The 17,943-nt window shown below is 41.9% G+C and overlaps 1 protein-coding gene across 2 annotated transcripts in view; it reads left to right on the top strand.

The window, feature by feature from the left end:
- The window catches only part of DNAH9 (dynein axonemal heavy chain 9), a 368,257-nt gene that overhangs the window by 201,676 nt on the left and 148,638 nt on the right, over positions 1-17,943 (top strand). For both annotated transcript variants that reach the window (XM_053672723.1, XM_053672722.1), the window contains exons 42-43: positions 9,098-9,259; positions 14,563-14,759. In XM_053672723.1, the coding sequence (XP_053528698.1) occupies positions 9,098-9,259; positions 14,563-14,759 (359 nt within the window). The remainder of the gene's footprint in view (positions 1-9,097; positions 9,260-14,562; positions 14,760-17,943) is intronic.

The raw sequence follows: 17,943 nt of genomic DNA, 5'->3' as shown, positions 1-17,943 counted from the left end.
AAAAAGAAGTTTAAGTCATTTGATGAAATTCACATTGCTCATAGTGGCAGAACTCAAGAGAAAAGAGGCATGAAGTCTCTTCCAGAAGCACCCAGACCTAGCTCCTATCTGGATGGGCACTTTGTCACCTGTACAACCTAAACCTTATATTCATGACAACCCTTTGGGATACACATTCTTACCCCAGTTCAACAGAGACTCAGGGAAGTTACCTGTTAGGAGATGCCAGGATGAACAGTCTAAGAGGTAGAAAAGTGTAAAACAATGTTAGTGAAGTAACAAGCAGTCTGTTCTGGTGGGGACAGCAAGCAATAGGGAGGGGCTGGCAAGAGTGGAAAGATCATCTGAGCCTGGAGTGAGCCCTCATAAAAAGCCTTACTTTAATCTGTGACAGTAACTGATGGTTACTGAGCACAGTTCTAAGCCTGATGATTTAATACTCACAACAACCATACGAGGTAAAATACTGTTTCAGTTTAGAAATAACAAAGCTGTGCCACTGACAAATCGAGTACCATGAGCATGATCACAGAGCTGGTGAGCATCAGCAATGATGCTAGTCACCCAAAGCTAGAATATTCAGCTCCACCATGCATGTAATTGGGGCAAGTGAGGCTTACTGAGGAAAGTTCTACTGTAGCCTTGTTTTAGGGGTGAGAGTGGAGAGGGGGTGAGTCTCTTGTTCCCCAGTCTGTTTATTTGCCAGATGCAGGTGGCTTCAGTAGCCACCCCTGGGCTCTGTGTCCCAGCCAGGCCTGTCTGCAGCTTGCCAGCTGTCAGCCACTTGCTGTAAGGGTAGGAGAGTACAGCCCCCTTGAAGTGCCTGCCTCCCCCAAAGAACACAGCCCCAGGCTTTCCTCCAGAGGTGAGCTGCTAGCTCAAAGCTTGACCACATGCTTCCCCTACATCCTCCCACCTGCCTGCCTGTCTGGAGGCCTGCTGGACAACAACCCTGCATAGGGAGTCCAATGTTTTCCTCCATCCAGCTGGAGTGGAGGTCCTACCATTGATACCAGCTCTGCACTTCCTCCCTCTGTCCCATTCAGGACAGAATTTGATAGTTCTCTGAATAGCAGAAATAACTATCCTTTCCCATCTCAGTGTGACACATCACTATGTAGAAGGCTCCAAGTTTGCGCTTGCCATGCTCATGCTGACTCTGCACTTCACTGTCAGTCAGCCCAAGTGTTTGGCTATAATAGGGCTGAGAGTCCTCAACAGCAACCCTCACTGCCAAACACAGCCCTTGGAATTAGAATTCCTGGTGGGTGCTTCTTCCTGCCCTCCACAGTTCATGCATGGCTGTGGACCTAATGGAATGCCTTTTTTTTTTAAAGAAAAAAAGGCACTTTTTTTTTACTAAGTGTAGCATAAAAGTAGAAAAGCACATAAGTCCTAAGTATAGAGCTTGGTTAATTGTCATGAAGTTGTCACACCTGTGTAACCACAACTCAAAATCACAGCTCAAAGAGAACATTCCCTAGTTCCTGAAGTTCCCCTTCATCTGCCTTCAAGCACTCTTTCCTCCTCTGTGTTTGATATTATGATGGTACCAGTACATAGAATCAGGCTGTTGGTAAAAATAAGAACAATTTCTTTTTTCCAGTCTTTAAATCTTCTATTTCTTTTCCCTGTCCTATTGTTATGGCTACAACTGCTAGTACAATGGTGAAAAGAGGTGGTGAGTGTGGTCTTGTTGCATTCATAATTATAGGGGGAAAGCTTTCAGTAGTTGACCATGAAGTATGATGCTTACTTACTACAGGTTTATGTGGATGCTCTTTATCAGATTAAGATTAATTTCTTCTTTTTCATACTTTCACTAAGAGTTTTAATCATGAATCTGTGTTGAAACTTAAATTATTTCTCTGTATCTATTGAAATAATTATGTTTTTCTCCTTTTTACTGGAAATGTGATAAATCACATTATTTTTTAATGTAAGATTAATCTTGCACTTAGGTAATCAATCCAACTTAGTTGTTACATGTTAAGCTTTTAATATTTTGCTGGATTCCACTTACTATTTTTTGTATAATTTTTGCATCTATATTGAATGTCCTATAATTTGTCTGTTTTCTTTTATTCCAAGGTTATGAAGCTCTACTAAGAAATAGTGGGAAGTGTTTCATCTTTTTTTCCCTCTCTGGAAGATTTTGTAAAATGTGTTATGCCTTCCTTAAATGTCAGAAGAATTTACTGATGAAATCATTAGGAGTTTTCTTTGTAGAAGATTTTAAATTATAAATTTAATTTATTTAATACATATTAGACATTTCAGATTTTCTGTTTCTTGATGTATCAGTTCTGGCAAGGTGTTGATGTCAACAATTTGTAGTTGGTTGACATAACACTTTATTATCCTGTTATTATCTTTCAAATATCTGCTATAACAGACATCATGCCCTCTTTCTTATCCCGAAGATTGATTATGTATGCCTTTTCTCTTTTTTCTTTTTATTTTCTACTAGTCTTACTAGAGAGTTATCAATTCTGCTAGTGTTTTCAAAGAAACTAAAGTTAACAATATTATGCTTTTTACTTTATTGATTGTCTCTATTTGATATCTGTTTTTATTATTAATATTTACTCTTAGCATCTCTTTCTTCCTACTCACTTTGGGTTTGGGGTTAGTTTGTTCTTCTTATTTCTAACTTCTTGACAGAGCTCCCGAGGTCGTTATTTGTCAGCCTTCCTAGCTGACTGGCCCTTTTCTTATTACTGAGCACACTTTATATCTAACCATGGCTCTCGCTTTAAAGTCAACTTTGTATGATATTAGTATGGTTACTGCATATTCTTTTAGTATGTTTATGCTGTATTGTTTTCCAGCTTTTCATCCAGTTCTTTTGTACTTTTATACTCAAGATATATTTTCTGTAGGCAGCATACAGTTAGATTTTTTAAATCTAGTCTGATAATCATTGCCTTTTAATTAAAATGTTTAGTTCATTTATATTTGATGTTATAATAAATATTTAAGATCAAATCAGCTATATGCTATTTGTTTTCAGTATATCCTGTCTAGTCTATGTTTCCTTTTCTTTAATTTCTTGAACTTTATTGAACTAATTATATTTTTATTCTTTATGATTTTTCTTTTAGTGTGCTATTCATCCTTTTACTATTCATCTAATGATTACCAAATGCATTATTTTATCCTTTTTCCTTTATAAATAAGTACTTTTATCAATTACCATACAATGCAGGGACCTTACAACAATTTGCCTGTCTTCAATTTTTATGCTAGTTATTTATTTTAATTTAATGTGCATTGAAAACCCATAATACACTAATATTTTTGTCTTAGTAAATCAATATTTATTTAGATTTCCTCATGTTACCCTTTTCATTGATTTTATTCTTGCTGCATTTCAGTTTTATTAGATTAAAAATGCATTTATTTCTTATTTTTGAAGAATTTTGGAAGGGGATTTCCTTCCAACCAATTCTCAGTTAGCAGCAGTTTTTTCCCTCCAGCACTTGGAAGGTGTTATTCCATTGTCTTCTGGTTTCCATTGTTTCTATTGAGAAATTATCTCTGTCTTACTGTTCCTTTGAGAGTGTATGAGTCTATGGGGGAAAAAAAGTTTCTTTCTTCACTTGTCCACTTCTAAAATTTTTTTTCTGTCTTTGATTTTCAAAAAGTTCATGATTATGCCTAAGGTGTCCAGGAGGTATTTTTTATATTTATCCTGCTTAGTGTTTGTAGCATTTTTGAATCTGGTTTAGTGTCATTTTCTCAGTTTTGGAGATTTTAGAGCTACAATTTCTTTTTCTTTTTCTTTTTAATTCTTTACTCCATGGAAATTTAATTTTTTAAATTTTTTTATTGTTCGAGTACAATTTTCTGCCTTTTTCCCCACCCCTTCCGATCATCCCAGCCATCCCCACCTCCCTCCCCCATTTCTTTTTTTCTCAAATATATTTTATTGATTATGTTATTACAATTATCCCATTTCCCCCCTTCATTCCCCTCCACCCTGCACACCCTCTCCCTCCCACATTCCGCCCCTTTAGTTCATGTCCATATGTCTTAAGTTCTTTAGCTTTTACATTTCCCATACTATTCTTGCCCTCCCCCTGTCTATTTTCTGCCTGCCATCTATGCTACTTATTCTCTGTACCTTTACCCCCTCTCCCCCCACTCCCCTATTGCTAACCCTCCATGTGATCTCCATTTCTGTGGTTCTGTTCCTGTTCTAGTTGTTTCCTTAGTTGTTTTTGTTTTAGGTGTGGTTGTTAGTAATTGTAAGTTTGCTGTCATTTTACTGTACATGTTTTTTATCTTCTTTTTCTTAGATAAGTCCCTTTAACATTTCATATAATAAGGGCTTGGTGATGATGAACTCCTTAACTTGACCTTATCTGAGAAGCACTTTATTTGTCCTTCCATTCTAAATGAAAGCTTTGCTGGATAGAGCAATCTTGGATGGAGGTCCTTGCCTTTCATGACTTGGAATATGTCTTTCTAGCCCCTTCTTGCCTGCAAGGCCCCTTTTGAGAAATCAGCTGACAGTCTGATAGGAACTCCTTTGTAGGTTACTATCTCCTTATCTCTTGCTGCTTCTAGGATTCTCTCCTTCATTTTAATCTTGGCTAATGTAATTATAATGTGCCTTGGTGTGTTCCTCTTTGGGTCCACCTTCTTTGGGACTCTCTGAGCTTCCTGGACTTCCTGGAAGTCTATTTCCTTTGCCAGATTGGGGAATTTCTCCTTTATTATTTGTTCAGATAAGTTTTCCACTTGTTACCCTTCCTCTCCCCTTCTGGTTCCCCTATAATTCGGATGTTGGAACGTTTAAAGATGTCCTGGAGGTTCCTAAGCCTCTCCTCATTTTTTCGAATTCCTGTTTCTTCCTCCTTTTCTGTTTGGTTGTTTCTTTCTTCCTTCTGGTCCACTCCATTGATTTGAGACCCAGTTTCCTTCCCATCACTATTGGTTCCCTGTACATTCCCCTTCATTTCCCTTAGTTTAGCCTTCATTTGTTCCTCTAATTTGCGACCAAAATCAACCAGTTCTGTGAGCATCCTGATCACCAGTGTTTTGAACTGTGCATCTGATAGATTGGCTGTCTCTTGGTTGCTTAGAAGTATTGGCTCTGGGTATTTGAGCTGTTTTTCTGCTTGAACCATAATGTTTTGGTTTGTTCACACCTGTTACATATGAGGGGCGGAGCCTTAGATGTTCACCAGGGTGGGGCAAACCAAGTTGCTGGGTTTTGATGCTGTATGTGGGGGTGGGGTCAGAGAGGGAAAAAAATGGTGCTTTGCTCTGCTCTCAATTGCACCTCAGCCTCTTCCACCACTTCCCCCAAGCAAACCAGAATTTTCCGAGGCTGATTCCTGTGTGGGTGGGCTTGTGTGCATTCTAGGACCCTGTGGGTTTCTCCAACAAACTTTCCAAGAGGGTGGGAGTCTCTCCCTGAGGCTCAACCCCCACAAGTGTTTTCAACTGGTGTTTTGAGGCTTTATTTCCTGGCGCTAGGACCCTGGGTTGTACGATCTGTCTCGCTCCCCAGTTATCTGCGCAAATGTGGGGCCGCTGCACAGTCAGCCAGCCACTTTGCACACAGTGCCCCATTTCTCAATTGCCGCCTCACTGGGTCTGCCCGTTGCCACCCCATGCCCTGGGTCTGCCAGTCACCGCTTGGGTGCCCAGGGTCTGCCCATTGCTGCCTTGCATGCCTGGGGTTCCTTGCATGCCCAGTGTCACCGCTTCCTGTGCCACCACCCCTCTCTCTTAGGCCATCCAACTCGCCCTGCCTACTGGTCTGGATGAATGTGCCTATTTTAATTCCTTGGTTGTTAGACTTCCATACAGTTTAATTTTCTTTCAGTTTTGGTTGTTACTTTGTTTCTGAATTGTTGTTGTCCTTATTTTGGTTGTTTGAGGAGGCATAGTGTGTCTACCTATGCCTCCATCTTGGCCAGAAGTCGACCTTCCCCCATTTTCTTAAACATTGTTTCCGCTTCTCCCTTTCTTCTACTTTTGGTATTCCAGTGCATGTATAGACCTTTTCACTGTGTCTCATGTGCTTCATATGCTATGCATTTTGGGGGGGTAATTTTTCTTATTTTTCCCTGTTTGTGATTGAGTGTGAATATTTTGTGCTGATCTCTGTTCACCAATTCCCTTTTCAGCTGTGTCTTTTCCTTGTCAACCCCATTTGATAATCTCTCAATTTCTATAACTATAATATGGGGATAATTTTTGATTTGACAATTTCCGTTTGACTTATTTTTAAAGATTTCAGTACTATGCTGAGAGTCTTTACCTGGTAATCTAATTTCTTGGTCATATTAGTTATAGTTTTGATAAGGTTTGTGAATGGTAATTACAATACCTAGATCTTCTGTAGGTCAGTTTTTTCTTGGTTTTGGTCATACCTCCTGGTATTCCCAGTAATTTATTTGATTGCCAGACTTATAAGTTCTAAAGTGTGCAGATAATTTGAGGGTTTAGATGGTGTTATTTTCCTTCAGAAATTATATACTTATGCTTCTGGCAAGCAGTTACCAGGGATTGAGGAGGCTGAAGTTGGGCTTGAGTTTCTGTGAGGCCTGAATTACTTGTTCACACACACTCCTAGCATATAACCATTTGACAGAGTCCCTGGGAGCTTTTAGCTATAACCTCTTTCTTGATAATCCCTGACCTCCAGTTTCCATCCTTCCTACCCCATGAGATGAGAAAGCTTTTCAGCATCCTAACCTCTCTCTCTGTCTCCATAGTTTCTGAACCTATAAGTCATTGCTTGTGAAATGGCAAATGCCTGAAGGAGATAAATGGCACCAAAGTCAGGGTCAATCTCACTTCCTCCTCTTCTCTCTAGTGTCCAATCCCCTTAAGTCCTTGCTCACTTGATTACTTTCTGTGGTGGACTCCAGCCAGCAGAGTCTGCCTGTTGTGGCTGACAACGAGAATAAATGCACAGGTGACAGCAATACTGTGGAGAAAAAGGGAAGGGCCTGGCTACTCTCTCCAGGGGAGAGTGCCTATGGATGCGTCCGCCACTCCCTCAAGAGGGGAGAGCCCTTGTGACTATTAAATGCTCGACCTGTGCCCACGGGGGGCGGAGATCGCCAGAGAGAGCGAGCAAGGCTTCTGCTTACTAAAGAGAGTGTAGTTGCAAGAGAGGATGACCTTGGAAAGATGTCCTTTTCCCCTTAAATACAACACACCCTATGCCCTTTGAAAAGTGCTCCGGTTCATCGGCCTTTACCAGGGCTGTTGCGTGCATCCCACCCACGTTGGGAGTCAGCCACATCTGGTGCCCAGGAACAGGAATGCAAAGGCTGTCAGCCAAGGCTATCAGCCGTTGTGGTCAACACACCAACATGGATGGAATGTGCACAACAGCCCAGGTAAGAGATTATGACCCCGAGTGCTTTTCGAAGAGCGTAGGCTGTGTTGTATTTTAGGGAAAAGGGGTATCTTTCTAAGGTCATCCACTCTTGCAACTACACTCTCTTTAGTAAGCAGAAGCCTTGCTCACTCTCTCTGGTGATCTCCGCACCCCACGGGCACAGGTCGAGCATTTAACAGCCACAAGGGCTCTCCCCTCTTGAGGGAGTGGCCAAGGCATCCATAGGGGCTCTCCTCTTGAGGGAGTGGTCATGCTGTTCACTTTTTCTCCACAGGATTGTTGTCACCTGTTCATTTATTCTCGTCATCAGCCACAACAGGCAGACTCTGCTGGCGGGAGTCCTCCACAACTTTCTGATGCCTCTAAAAAGATAATCTTAAAAATAATTTTTCTATTTTTTGTAGTTGATCTCAGTAGGTTGGTCTGTGATCAGCTATTCTTCCATTACCAAAAGCAAAAATACTGATGGAGGTTCTTGCAATGTTCTAGTAATCAATGGATTCAATGATAGTTAATTCAGTCCTTCAACAAGCATCCACTGAGAATCTAGAATATGCCAGGCACTATGCTAGGTGCTAGTAATAAAATTATTAAAACAAACCATATCCAAAATGAAATCTCTCCATTTCTATTCCTTTGAGACACTTGCCATGACCTGGAAGAGGCAAACCTCTTAACAAAGAAAAATAATTTTAGAACCTAATAATTCTCTTATAAATAGATATTTATACATAAAAGGTTATGTGGGCCACATCAGGGAAGTGATGTTGGACAGGGAAGACAAGGATGCCAATTTATCTAGAGCTTGAAATATGAGCAGAGCAAACAAAGAAAAAGAAGTGAAGCACAGAAAGTAATCTGTGCTTTATGAAACTGAAATCTAGATTTTATGGGTTGTTTTGATCAGAATGATCTTGAGAAAGCAGAATGGTAATTATATTATAACCAGACCTTTATGCCATGCTATTGAATCTGAGCATTATCCTCCTGGGAATGACAAGCAATTAAATGACCGCTTTTTCTCTAAGACAAGAAGGAAAGCAATGAAGGCAAACACAGGAATGAATGAGTTTTAAGTTATAAGACTTATTGAAGTTGTTGAGGGGCTCCAGTCTTGGTGGTCTTTATTTTTCAGTGAAAAAGAAAGCTAAGACATTAGCTAATAGGAACAGAGATGTGACAGAAATTTGAAAAAAAACAGTAAACATGTGGAATAATCTCTGTGTTAGACAGGAAGGAGGACCTCCTAGAGATAAACAGATGTACTAGTGACCTGCAAAGTTTAGCTATGTGCATTCCAGCCCTTAGTCCTCATTTGGATTTCACATAAGCACTTGTAGCTTAGACTAGTTTTCAAAATGGCTCTTAAGGAGTTGGAATACAGCAGAGAAGCCACATCTTTTCTCAGTGTGGTGATTTGGAAAGTAACAGTTAAAATTCCAGGATCTAAGTAAGGTCAGGCAAACTGATCTGAATACCTTTTGGTTCAGAACTAAGGCCATGCACTATGTGATTGGGCATGCTTCCTGTCTTTCTGAATTCCAATTTCCAAATTATACAAAGTGGATATAATAAAAATGACTTTGTGGGATGGTCATGATGGTTAAATGAGCTTTGTCTGGCAAAACATCTAATCCAGTACCTGTCATATAACTGGCCTCAATACATGGTACCTGTCATAGTTTTAAGTTGTTATTCGTATTACTTTTTTATCTGTTCTCCTTGAAGGGCATTCTCTTCTCCTCAGTGGAATGTATAAAGTCCACACAGGACCTAGTAAAGCTCTATCTGCATGAAGCAAATCGTGTTTATCGGGATAAGCTGGTGGAAGAAAAGGACTTTGATCTTTTTGATAAAATCCAGATAGAAGTGGTCAAGAAAATTTTTGATGTGAGTATTGCCCTGAGAATTTTTTTTACATTTGAAAAATAGTGTTATGTGGATGATAACCAAAATGATCACTATCTAGCCCATAAATTGGAGAAAATCAGAGATTACATAAGGAAAGAAAACTCTATCATTATTTTGCCAAGGTAAAACATGCTGGGGCAAGAAGAGGCGAATCAATCACAGAATCTCAGTGTTGAAAAGAGCCGTAGACATCAGCCAATCCAAGTTTACACTGACTCCCCTCAGTGGCCTTTCCTGGGTCAGTCATCCCAGTTGAGTCACCAGCATCCTTGGAAAGGCCCAATCTCATCTTCCCCAAAGCAGTTTCAGTCTTACTGCAAATACAGGGTCACAATTATGAACAACCACTGTCACGGCATAAACTTGGTGAAGAAATCTTGCTCTGTTACCTAACAATGGAATTTTTGGAAGTTGAACTCTAATATTTGGCTTTACTGAAAAATATAGTGATTTCATTCTTGATTTTTATTACTGTAAAAGCAAAACTCTTGATCCTTTTCTTCTTCTAGGGAATGGGGATAGAATGACTCACTCTCATTACTGTACCATGGGTAAGACATCACTACCCCATCCACTGCTGGAGCCCCCATGCCTAGGAAGGCATGCCCTGAGGCTGCTCCTTGTCTGTGGCTGAGGCAGCTCTAAACAGAGCTCGTGCTGGGGGACAATAACATACAAACTTTTTGGCCTTGTCCAGCCATCCTGATTGTGTGAAACTTCTCTTACAACCATCTTTTTGGCAAAATATATATACGCATGTGTTGAGGGAAACCTGTACTGTGTGTGAGCAGTGTTGAGCCAAAATTAAAATTCCACAGGTATTCCTTTCAACCTTTCAACCAGTTATGTGAAAAGCACACATAAACTTATCACTAAAATTCTCTGGCACACCAAAAGTATATTATATTTTTTGCCAATCTGGCCATGAGGTATAATTTTGATGCATTCACACTGGATAGCTATGGTTGTATGCTGTCCAGTTTTTTATTTGACAATCTAAGGGAAAAGAGTCACTATTAAGAAATCTTTGATTCTGATCACAAAAGTGTGATCACAAAACCAGAGACGTGGTCTGTCCATCAAAGTGTCTTTGTATTCCAGGCTTTTCAGCCTGGATTTTGGCTGTTCCTCTGCTAGATTGTTTGTGTAAATTGACTGCCATCAGTACTCATCCCCAGCGTATTAGCTCATTTTCAAACTGGGCAAATGGATTCCTACCTCACTTTCCCACATGTTCTCCTCAAGTAGCAAGAATGGCTCTCCTGCCTTGCATTAAATCTTACCCAAACGTCTGGTCATTTATTGTTACAGTCTAGCAAAACCAGAATAGTTTAAGGGTTTTCTATGGCCCTGAAACTACCTTTGAAATATAATAAGTCTTTGCTATTTAACTCTTTCTACTCCTTTCTTCTTACAACCAGGCAACATTCTTGGCTTTTCTTTTTTTTTCTTTTTTTTATTGATTATGCCATTACATTTGTTCTATTCCCCCCTCCGTTCCCCTCCACCCTGCACACTCCCTCCCCCACCACTACCCCTCTTTAGTTCATGAACACATGTCTCAAGTTCTTTAGATTCTGTATTTCCCCTACTATTCTTACCCTCCCCCCATCTATTTTCTATCTTCTGTCTATGCTACTTATTTTCTGTACCTTCTCCCCCCTTCTCCTCCTCCCACTCCCCTGCTGCTAACCCTCCATGAGATCTTCATTTCTATGGATCACTCCTGATCTAGCTGTCCTCTTAATTTGCTTTTGTTTTAGGTGTGGTTGTTAATAACTGTGAGTTTACTGTTCTTTCACTGTCCATCTTTTTTATCTTCTTTTACTTAGGTAAGTCCCTTTAACATTTCATATAATAAGGGCTTGGTGATGATGAACTCCTTGAATTTGGTCTTATCTGAGAAGCACTTTATCTGTCCTTCCATTCTAAATGAAAACTTTGCTGGATAGAGCAATCTTGGTTGTAGGTCTTTGGTTTTCATGACTTGGAATACCTCTTTCCAGCCCCTTCTTGCCTGTAAGGTCTCTTTTGAGAAATCAGCTGACAATCTGATGGGAATTCCTTTGTAGGTGACTGTCCCCTTATCTCTTGCTGATTCTAGGATTCTCTCCTTCATTTTAATCTTGGCTAATGTAATTATAATGTGCCTTTTAAACATTGGCATAATGTGCCTTTGGTGTTCCTTCTTGGGTCCAACTTCTTTGGGACTCTGAGCTTCCTGGATTTCCTGGAAGTTTATTTCCTTTGTCAGATTGGGGAAATTCTCTTTTATTATTTGTTCAAATAAGGTTTCCACTCGTGGCTGTTCCTCTTCCCCTTCTGGTATCCCTATAATTCGGATGTTGGAACATTTAAAGATGTCCTGGAGGTTCCTAAGCCTCTCCTCATTTTTTTGAATTCTTGTTTCTTCATTCTTTTCTGTTTGGTCATTTTTTCCTTCCTTCTGGTTCACTCCCTTGATTTGAGTCCCAGTCTCCTTTCCATTACTATTGGTTTCCTGTGCATTTCCATTCATTTCAATTAGTTTAGCCTTCATATGTTCCTCTAATTTGTGACTAAAATCAACCAGTTCTGTGAGCATCCTGATCACCAGTGTTTTGAACTGTGCATCTGAAAGTTTGGCTATTTCTTGGTCACTTAGATTTATTGGCTCTGGGGCTCTGAGTTGTTCTTGAGCCATGTTTTTATCTGTTTGTGCCTGTTAGGTATGAGGAGCGGAGCCTTAGTTGTTTACCAGGGCAGGGCCACCCAGGTCACTGCTTTGTGATGCTGTATGTGGGGGTGGGGTCAGAGAGGGAGAAATGGCAGTCCTTTCTGCTCGCCCAGTCTGTCCCACCACTTGCCCCAGCCTGTTTATCTGAGCGGAAATGTGCGAGCCCACCGCCCTGGGCTGTGCGGTCTCAATGCTCGCCTCTTCACTGGTTTATCTGCACGCAAATGCTCAACCAACTGCAGACAGTCAGCCACGCCTCTTCCCTGTGTCCTCCCGCAGCTAGCCCACACCTGGGATCTGCACCTTCGACTGCTTGCGCACCTCCCTGGTCAGGGGTCTTTTTAGCCAAACCGCTCCACTGCTGGCTTCCCCCCTCTTACTGGTTTAGCTGAGCATTTCATTGTTTTCAGACTCCCTATTGTCGATTTTCTGTGTGGTTTGATTGCGTTTATTGTTGTTAAAACTTTGTTGTTTTTAGATTTGGTTGTGCGAGGACACAAGGTGTTTCCACCTACACACGCCTCCACCTTGGCGGAAGTTGTTGGCTTTTCTATTGATGTCACTGTCATCCTCACTTCCCCTCCATTAGGTTTAATGAATCTTGCCTCATGAGCTTATATGTGAGGTACCACATTGAAGGCTCACCCTACAGTGATTCTGTGTCCTGGGCAATGCCCTTGCTCATGACCAGAATGCTGGTTACCTGTTTTCCAGGTAGACCTCCCAGTCTGAACTTTAGGAGAAAAGAATGGCAGTTGGGGACTATTGCTTGTGCTGGTATAAATTTTACTTAAGTATTAGAAAACCTATTTTTTCTTGGACTTACTTCCTCTACAATTCTTCTTACTCTTAAAATATCAAGGATATTGTGGACTGCTCTGCCTGGTTTCAGGAATTGTAACTCTATTCCCTGTGGATAAGGATGAGTCTGGAATGTGAGCCACAGGAGACAAAGCTTGATTCTGGTAGCAAATGCTGCCTCAGTTTTTTCCCTGCCCCCAAAGCATGGTCAGAAGGTCCTTGTCGGATATGACCCCTCAGAGGAGGGGCAACCTAGGCCAGACTCAATCACGTGGGAGGCCATCATGGAAGGACTGGGGGCAGGGGGTGCTGAGATGAAGAGGGAGCAATGGACTCTTGCCCCGTTTTTGACAAAGCCCAAGTCCCCATGACCTCTGGGGGAAACACTTCCTGGCTCTAATGCCCTTAAGCCTGAATACCTGATGGGGAAGGGTGCAGCTCCTTGCCTTACTAGAGCGTGTCCTGGGGAAAAATCTGGCACCACAAACACTTCCTGATAAACCTGTGAAATCTGCTCTGCTAAGAGTGCTTTTATTCATATGTTAAGGGTTCAAACAGGAAACCCTAAAACTTTTCCTGACAGACTCTGACTCAGACTAAGCTCTCAGATTTCTTTGAAATGTTATCTACTATTTGATCCTTGCCACCCTGTATCCCTGTGTATTACAACCCAATAAAAGTCCTTGGACAATCCAAGGGATAAGAACAGAATGTAGCTTAAGTGTACTCAATATAGTCATGAGGAAGATTAGGAGGGGAAGTGAGGATGACATGGGAAGAAGGGGCTCAATGCCTTTTTCCCCTGAGAAACTGGCCACTGCTCAAGGCCTTTTTCCTCTGGGAAACTGGCCACCTCTCCTCCCCCAAGCAGATCACATCATGTCTCAGTCATGATTACTCTCATCCATGGCACACGGGGGGACTTGTGAGGAAAGTGCCCCCACAGTGTATTTTGATAAGTAAGTAATTCCTTTATGAATCAAAAAAATATTAGCCATGTCTTCAATACTTAGAGACTGGGTTGGCAGTGAAGAGACACAGACTCCATATCTTTTAAGCTGAGTTGTGCTAGGTAGTTATTAAACATGGTAAGGTTTGTCCTGGGGACAAGAGTTGACACACAAGAAGCCCAAATCTCTGTGGAAGTTTCATAAATAGGAGTTCTACTGCAAATGCTTTAGGATTATCAATGTCCTTTTAAACAAACAAGTCACCTAAGGATAGCTGGTGCTATATTCTTCAGAAACTAATCCCTCTGTGCTGAGCTTATGAAACTGTGGCTTGCTTCCTCTAGTGTGCATTATCACTGAAAATAGCAAGGATGTTTTATGACATTGCTGTGGATTGCAGAGCAAGGCACATCAGAACAAATGTTGGGGGGATGAGGCCACTGTCATGATCTCCTTCCCTCAACACTGGTGAAAGACACCGTACTTAGAAAAATGCCCACCATGTCCCCACCTACTCTGCTCAGAGATGGAACCCATTTTTGATGGTACTTGTGAGAAGGGTACCTGCCACCTTCCACTACCCATCCTCAACCCAAAATGAGTTAACAGACACCATCCGTGACTTGTACATACGATAAACAAGTGTTAAATGCTCACCTCAGTGGGCTTGTTAAGAGGGACAGTGTTGGAATCAGCACTGATTTCATTTTGGGGGAGTGTGTAGAGAGAAATGGGAACTCAGGTTTCTCTACTCTGTGTGGAACCAGAACTGAGATTCTATAAGGAGGGTGCTTGTCCCTGTATTTCCTCACCAGGATATTGAAGAGACTGTGGAGCAGACTCAAAGTCTGAACATGTATTGCCACTTTGCAAATGGCATCGGTGAGCCCAAGTACATGCCTGTGCAGTCATGGGAACTGTTGACCCAGACACTGGTGGATGCCTTGGAGAGTCACAATGAAGTCAATACAGTGATGGACCTGGTTCTCTTTGAGGATGCCATTCGGCATATGTAAGTACACTTCTCTTTTTTTTTTTTCTCAGCTGCCTCCTCTCCCCACTGTCTGGGGCCTCACTCAGGCATTTGAGGACATTTAAACAAAACTGGGAAACCAGCTACTGCTTCTTCTGTGGAGGTCAAGGTGATAGCTGGGAGAACAGAAGCTGCTGCTCCTGCCACTGGCCCTAAGAGGCACCATAGAGCTGAATGCAGGCAAGACAGGATTTATTTCCTTGTCTGTCACTTACTGTCCCTGGGCTGGACCACAGTGACACCATGGGAAGATGTGCGATAACAAATGGAGCACCAGACAGCTCCAAACCTGCATCCCCACCCCATACTAGTTCATGGCCAATTTTATAATAATGAGATTGGAGGTTTTTTGTTTAAGTGCAGATATATTTCCAAAGTTAAACATCCTCACAGTTGTCATTGCTATCAAATGAATTGCTGACATAGTCACCAAGCCTCCCAGATACTTTACACTCATGCTCCAATGCTACCCTATCCTGCTCTTTACATCCCTCATTCTGTGTCCCCTTCACCACCCCTCCCTGCCCACCCATGTTCTTCCTCCCTGTCTCCTAATACTCACAGTCTTCAGCAGGAAAATCTACTCCACTTTCAACTCATCTGAACTGTTCCTGCATTGACAAAGTCTTCCTGAAACCTGACTGGCCCCCTAGTTGAGGAAGGCTGCTTTTTCTTCCCCATTCTATGTACCTGGGGGCCTAGAGAGAAGTAGGTAACCCCCTTACCCCCACCTCATCCCGTATTTAAACCATTTCTCCTTTCATCCTTTACAAAGTCAGGGTTTTTTTTTTTAAGCACAGGTAATTGGACTTTCACTCTCATTTCCTCTTCTTGTTACTATCACCTGCTAGCATCCAGTTCCACCCATTTATCAGTGACCTTAGTGTGAGGACTGTCTTTCTGTCTTGGGTCATACCTTTCTTCTCTCCTGGCACCTGTGCAACACCTTGTTTTTTTTGTCCTCAGCCTCCATCGCTCCTGTGCTCTTCCCTGCATCCCACCTCAGCTAGTCATTCACATGTGCTGTCCTAGAACTTCCATCATCAGTAATGAGCCCACCTCCAAATCCTCCATGTCAAGCATTTCACTCTCTGACTAATACTTCCTCCCCTTTCATTCACCCATCTAGTTTTTATTCCAGATGTTCCTAAACTTTATCAAAACTTTATTCCATGAAGAGAAATGAACTGCTTTCTTGAACTCTTTTACCCCTTAGTCTTTTTTTCCTTAAAGATTTTATTTATTCATTTTTAGAGAGAAGGAAAGGGAGGCAGAAAGAGAGGGAGAGAAACATCAATGTCTGTTTGCCTCTCATGCATCCCCTACTGGGGACCTGGCCTGCAACCCAGGCATGTGCCCTAATTAGGAATCAAACTGGCGACCCTTTGGTTTGCAGGCCTATGCTCCACCAGCCTGGCTGAGCTACACCAGCCAGGGCTTTACACTTTAATCTTTGCACTTTAATCTTTACTTCCCTGAATCACCACAGACTCAATCATCCCAGTGCAAGCTCCTGAACTTTCCTGTCATTGATTGCACCCATGTGAAAAAACCCCACTGTCGTCATTAAATCACAGTGTCTTGTTGATCCACACCTGCCCCTAAGCATCTGAAGATTGTTGAAGAACAATCCCCCACCATGTTAATTTGGTTTGCTTCAGATTTTCAGACACAAATATCAAAGGGGCCGTCAACTTTGGTAGAAATCCTCCTCCACCACCCTTGCTGACTTCCCTACCCTCTAGTGGCTGCATCACAGTTTTCTTTTCCAGCTTTTAACACCCCTCCACTCTCTTCACTCACAGCTAATGAACACAGCTCTTACTTCACTGAGATAAGGAAAGCAACCAGAAGAGAATTTTCTCATCTCCTGGCCATCAAATTTAACAGCCTATCTGTATCCCACCTGCATCCCACACACAAATACTGACTTTCCTAACAGTTCAGTGACTGTTCATACCTAAGGTCAGTTCTTCCAGCTGTGCCCTAGATCCCATCTCCTCTCATTTTCTTGGTGACTCTGCTCCTCCCTGCAATTTCCTCTCCTCTCCCATTCTATCTCGTCCTCTCTCTCTCTTTCTCCCTTCTTACCTCATCATCATTAGTTCATTAATTTCCTGATCATATGCGTTAATGTAAACATGCCATATTATCATTCATCCAAAAAGAATAGGCTATTCTTTTTTTAATTTATTTATTTTTAGAGGGGAAAGGATGGAGAGAGGGAGAGAAATATTAATGTATGGTTGCCTCTTGTGCATCCCTTGCTGGGAATTGGCCTGCAACCCAGACATGTGCCCTGACTGGGAATCGAACTGAGATCCTCTAGTTTGCAGGCCCACGCTCAATCCACTGAGCTACACCAGCCAGGGCAAGAATAGGCTATTCTTAATTCTACCATCCCTTTTCATCCACTTCACCATTTCTCTCCTATTTACAACCAAACTCATTAAAAGAGTTTTCTTGTCACACCTTCCCATTTTTCATCCTCTTTTCCATCTACTTATTACCACTCAAACAAGGAAGCTCTCATGGATGCCACCAAAGACCTATACCTCCTGCTAAATTCAGTTGTCATTGGTGGGTCCTACCTTTATATTACATGACTGCTCTGCTGCATTTGCCATGATTAACCACTCTGTTTGTTTATTTCCATCCATTCATCTGATGGATGTCTTAGAATGAGTTCAGGGATCTTTGTTTTATTCACTGCTAGATCTCCAATACCTAGGACAGTTTCCAGAACATAGCAGGTACTCAACACAAATTCTTAGCACATCACGTGAGAATAAATGTTGAGGACAGAGTGCTGAGGGGTGGCTGTGACTTGAAATGAGGTGGTCAGAAAGGCCTCACTGAGAAAGCACCATGTGGGGTGGCATGTAAGGGCTCCACTCACTAGACAAGTCACTACAGGCCTGGTGCCTGTGCTTTGTGTACATCAGTTCATTTACTTTTCACCAAAACCCTGAAGAAAGCAAAGTTGAATGTCACACACCCCAGAAATAAGCAGCCAGAGTTAACACTCATGACACCAGGCTTTGGGGTGTTTGCTCTCAGCCAACACACTGTGGTGCTTCCTCCTGTTCTTTTTGTCTTTCCTCTGGTCCAGTGTAAGCTCCTTGAGCACAGATCTTGTCTCACTGGCCAGCAAATCCCTGGG

The sequence above is a fragment of the Artibeus jamaicensis genome, unplaced genomic scaffold, assembly GCF_021234435.1.
Source record: "Artibeus jamaicensis isolate MK-2021 breed Jamaican fruit bat unplaced genomic scaffold, CSHL_Jam_final contig_781, whole genome shotgun sequence".
NCBI lineage: Eukaryota > Metazoa > Chordata > Mammalia > Chiroptera > Phyllostomidae > Artibeus > Artibeus jamaicensis.
The sequence above is the reverse complement of the archived record's forward strand: the minus strand, read 5'-3'. Positions and strand labels throughout refer to the sequence as shown.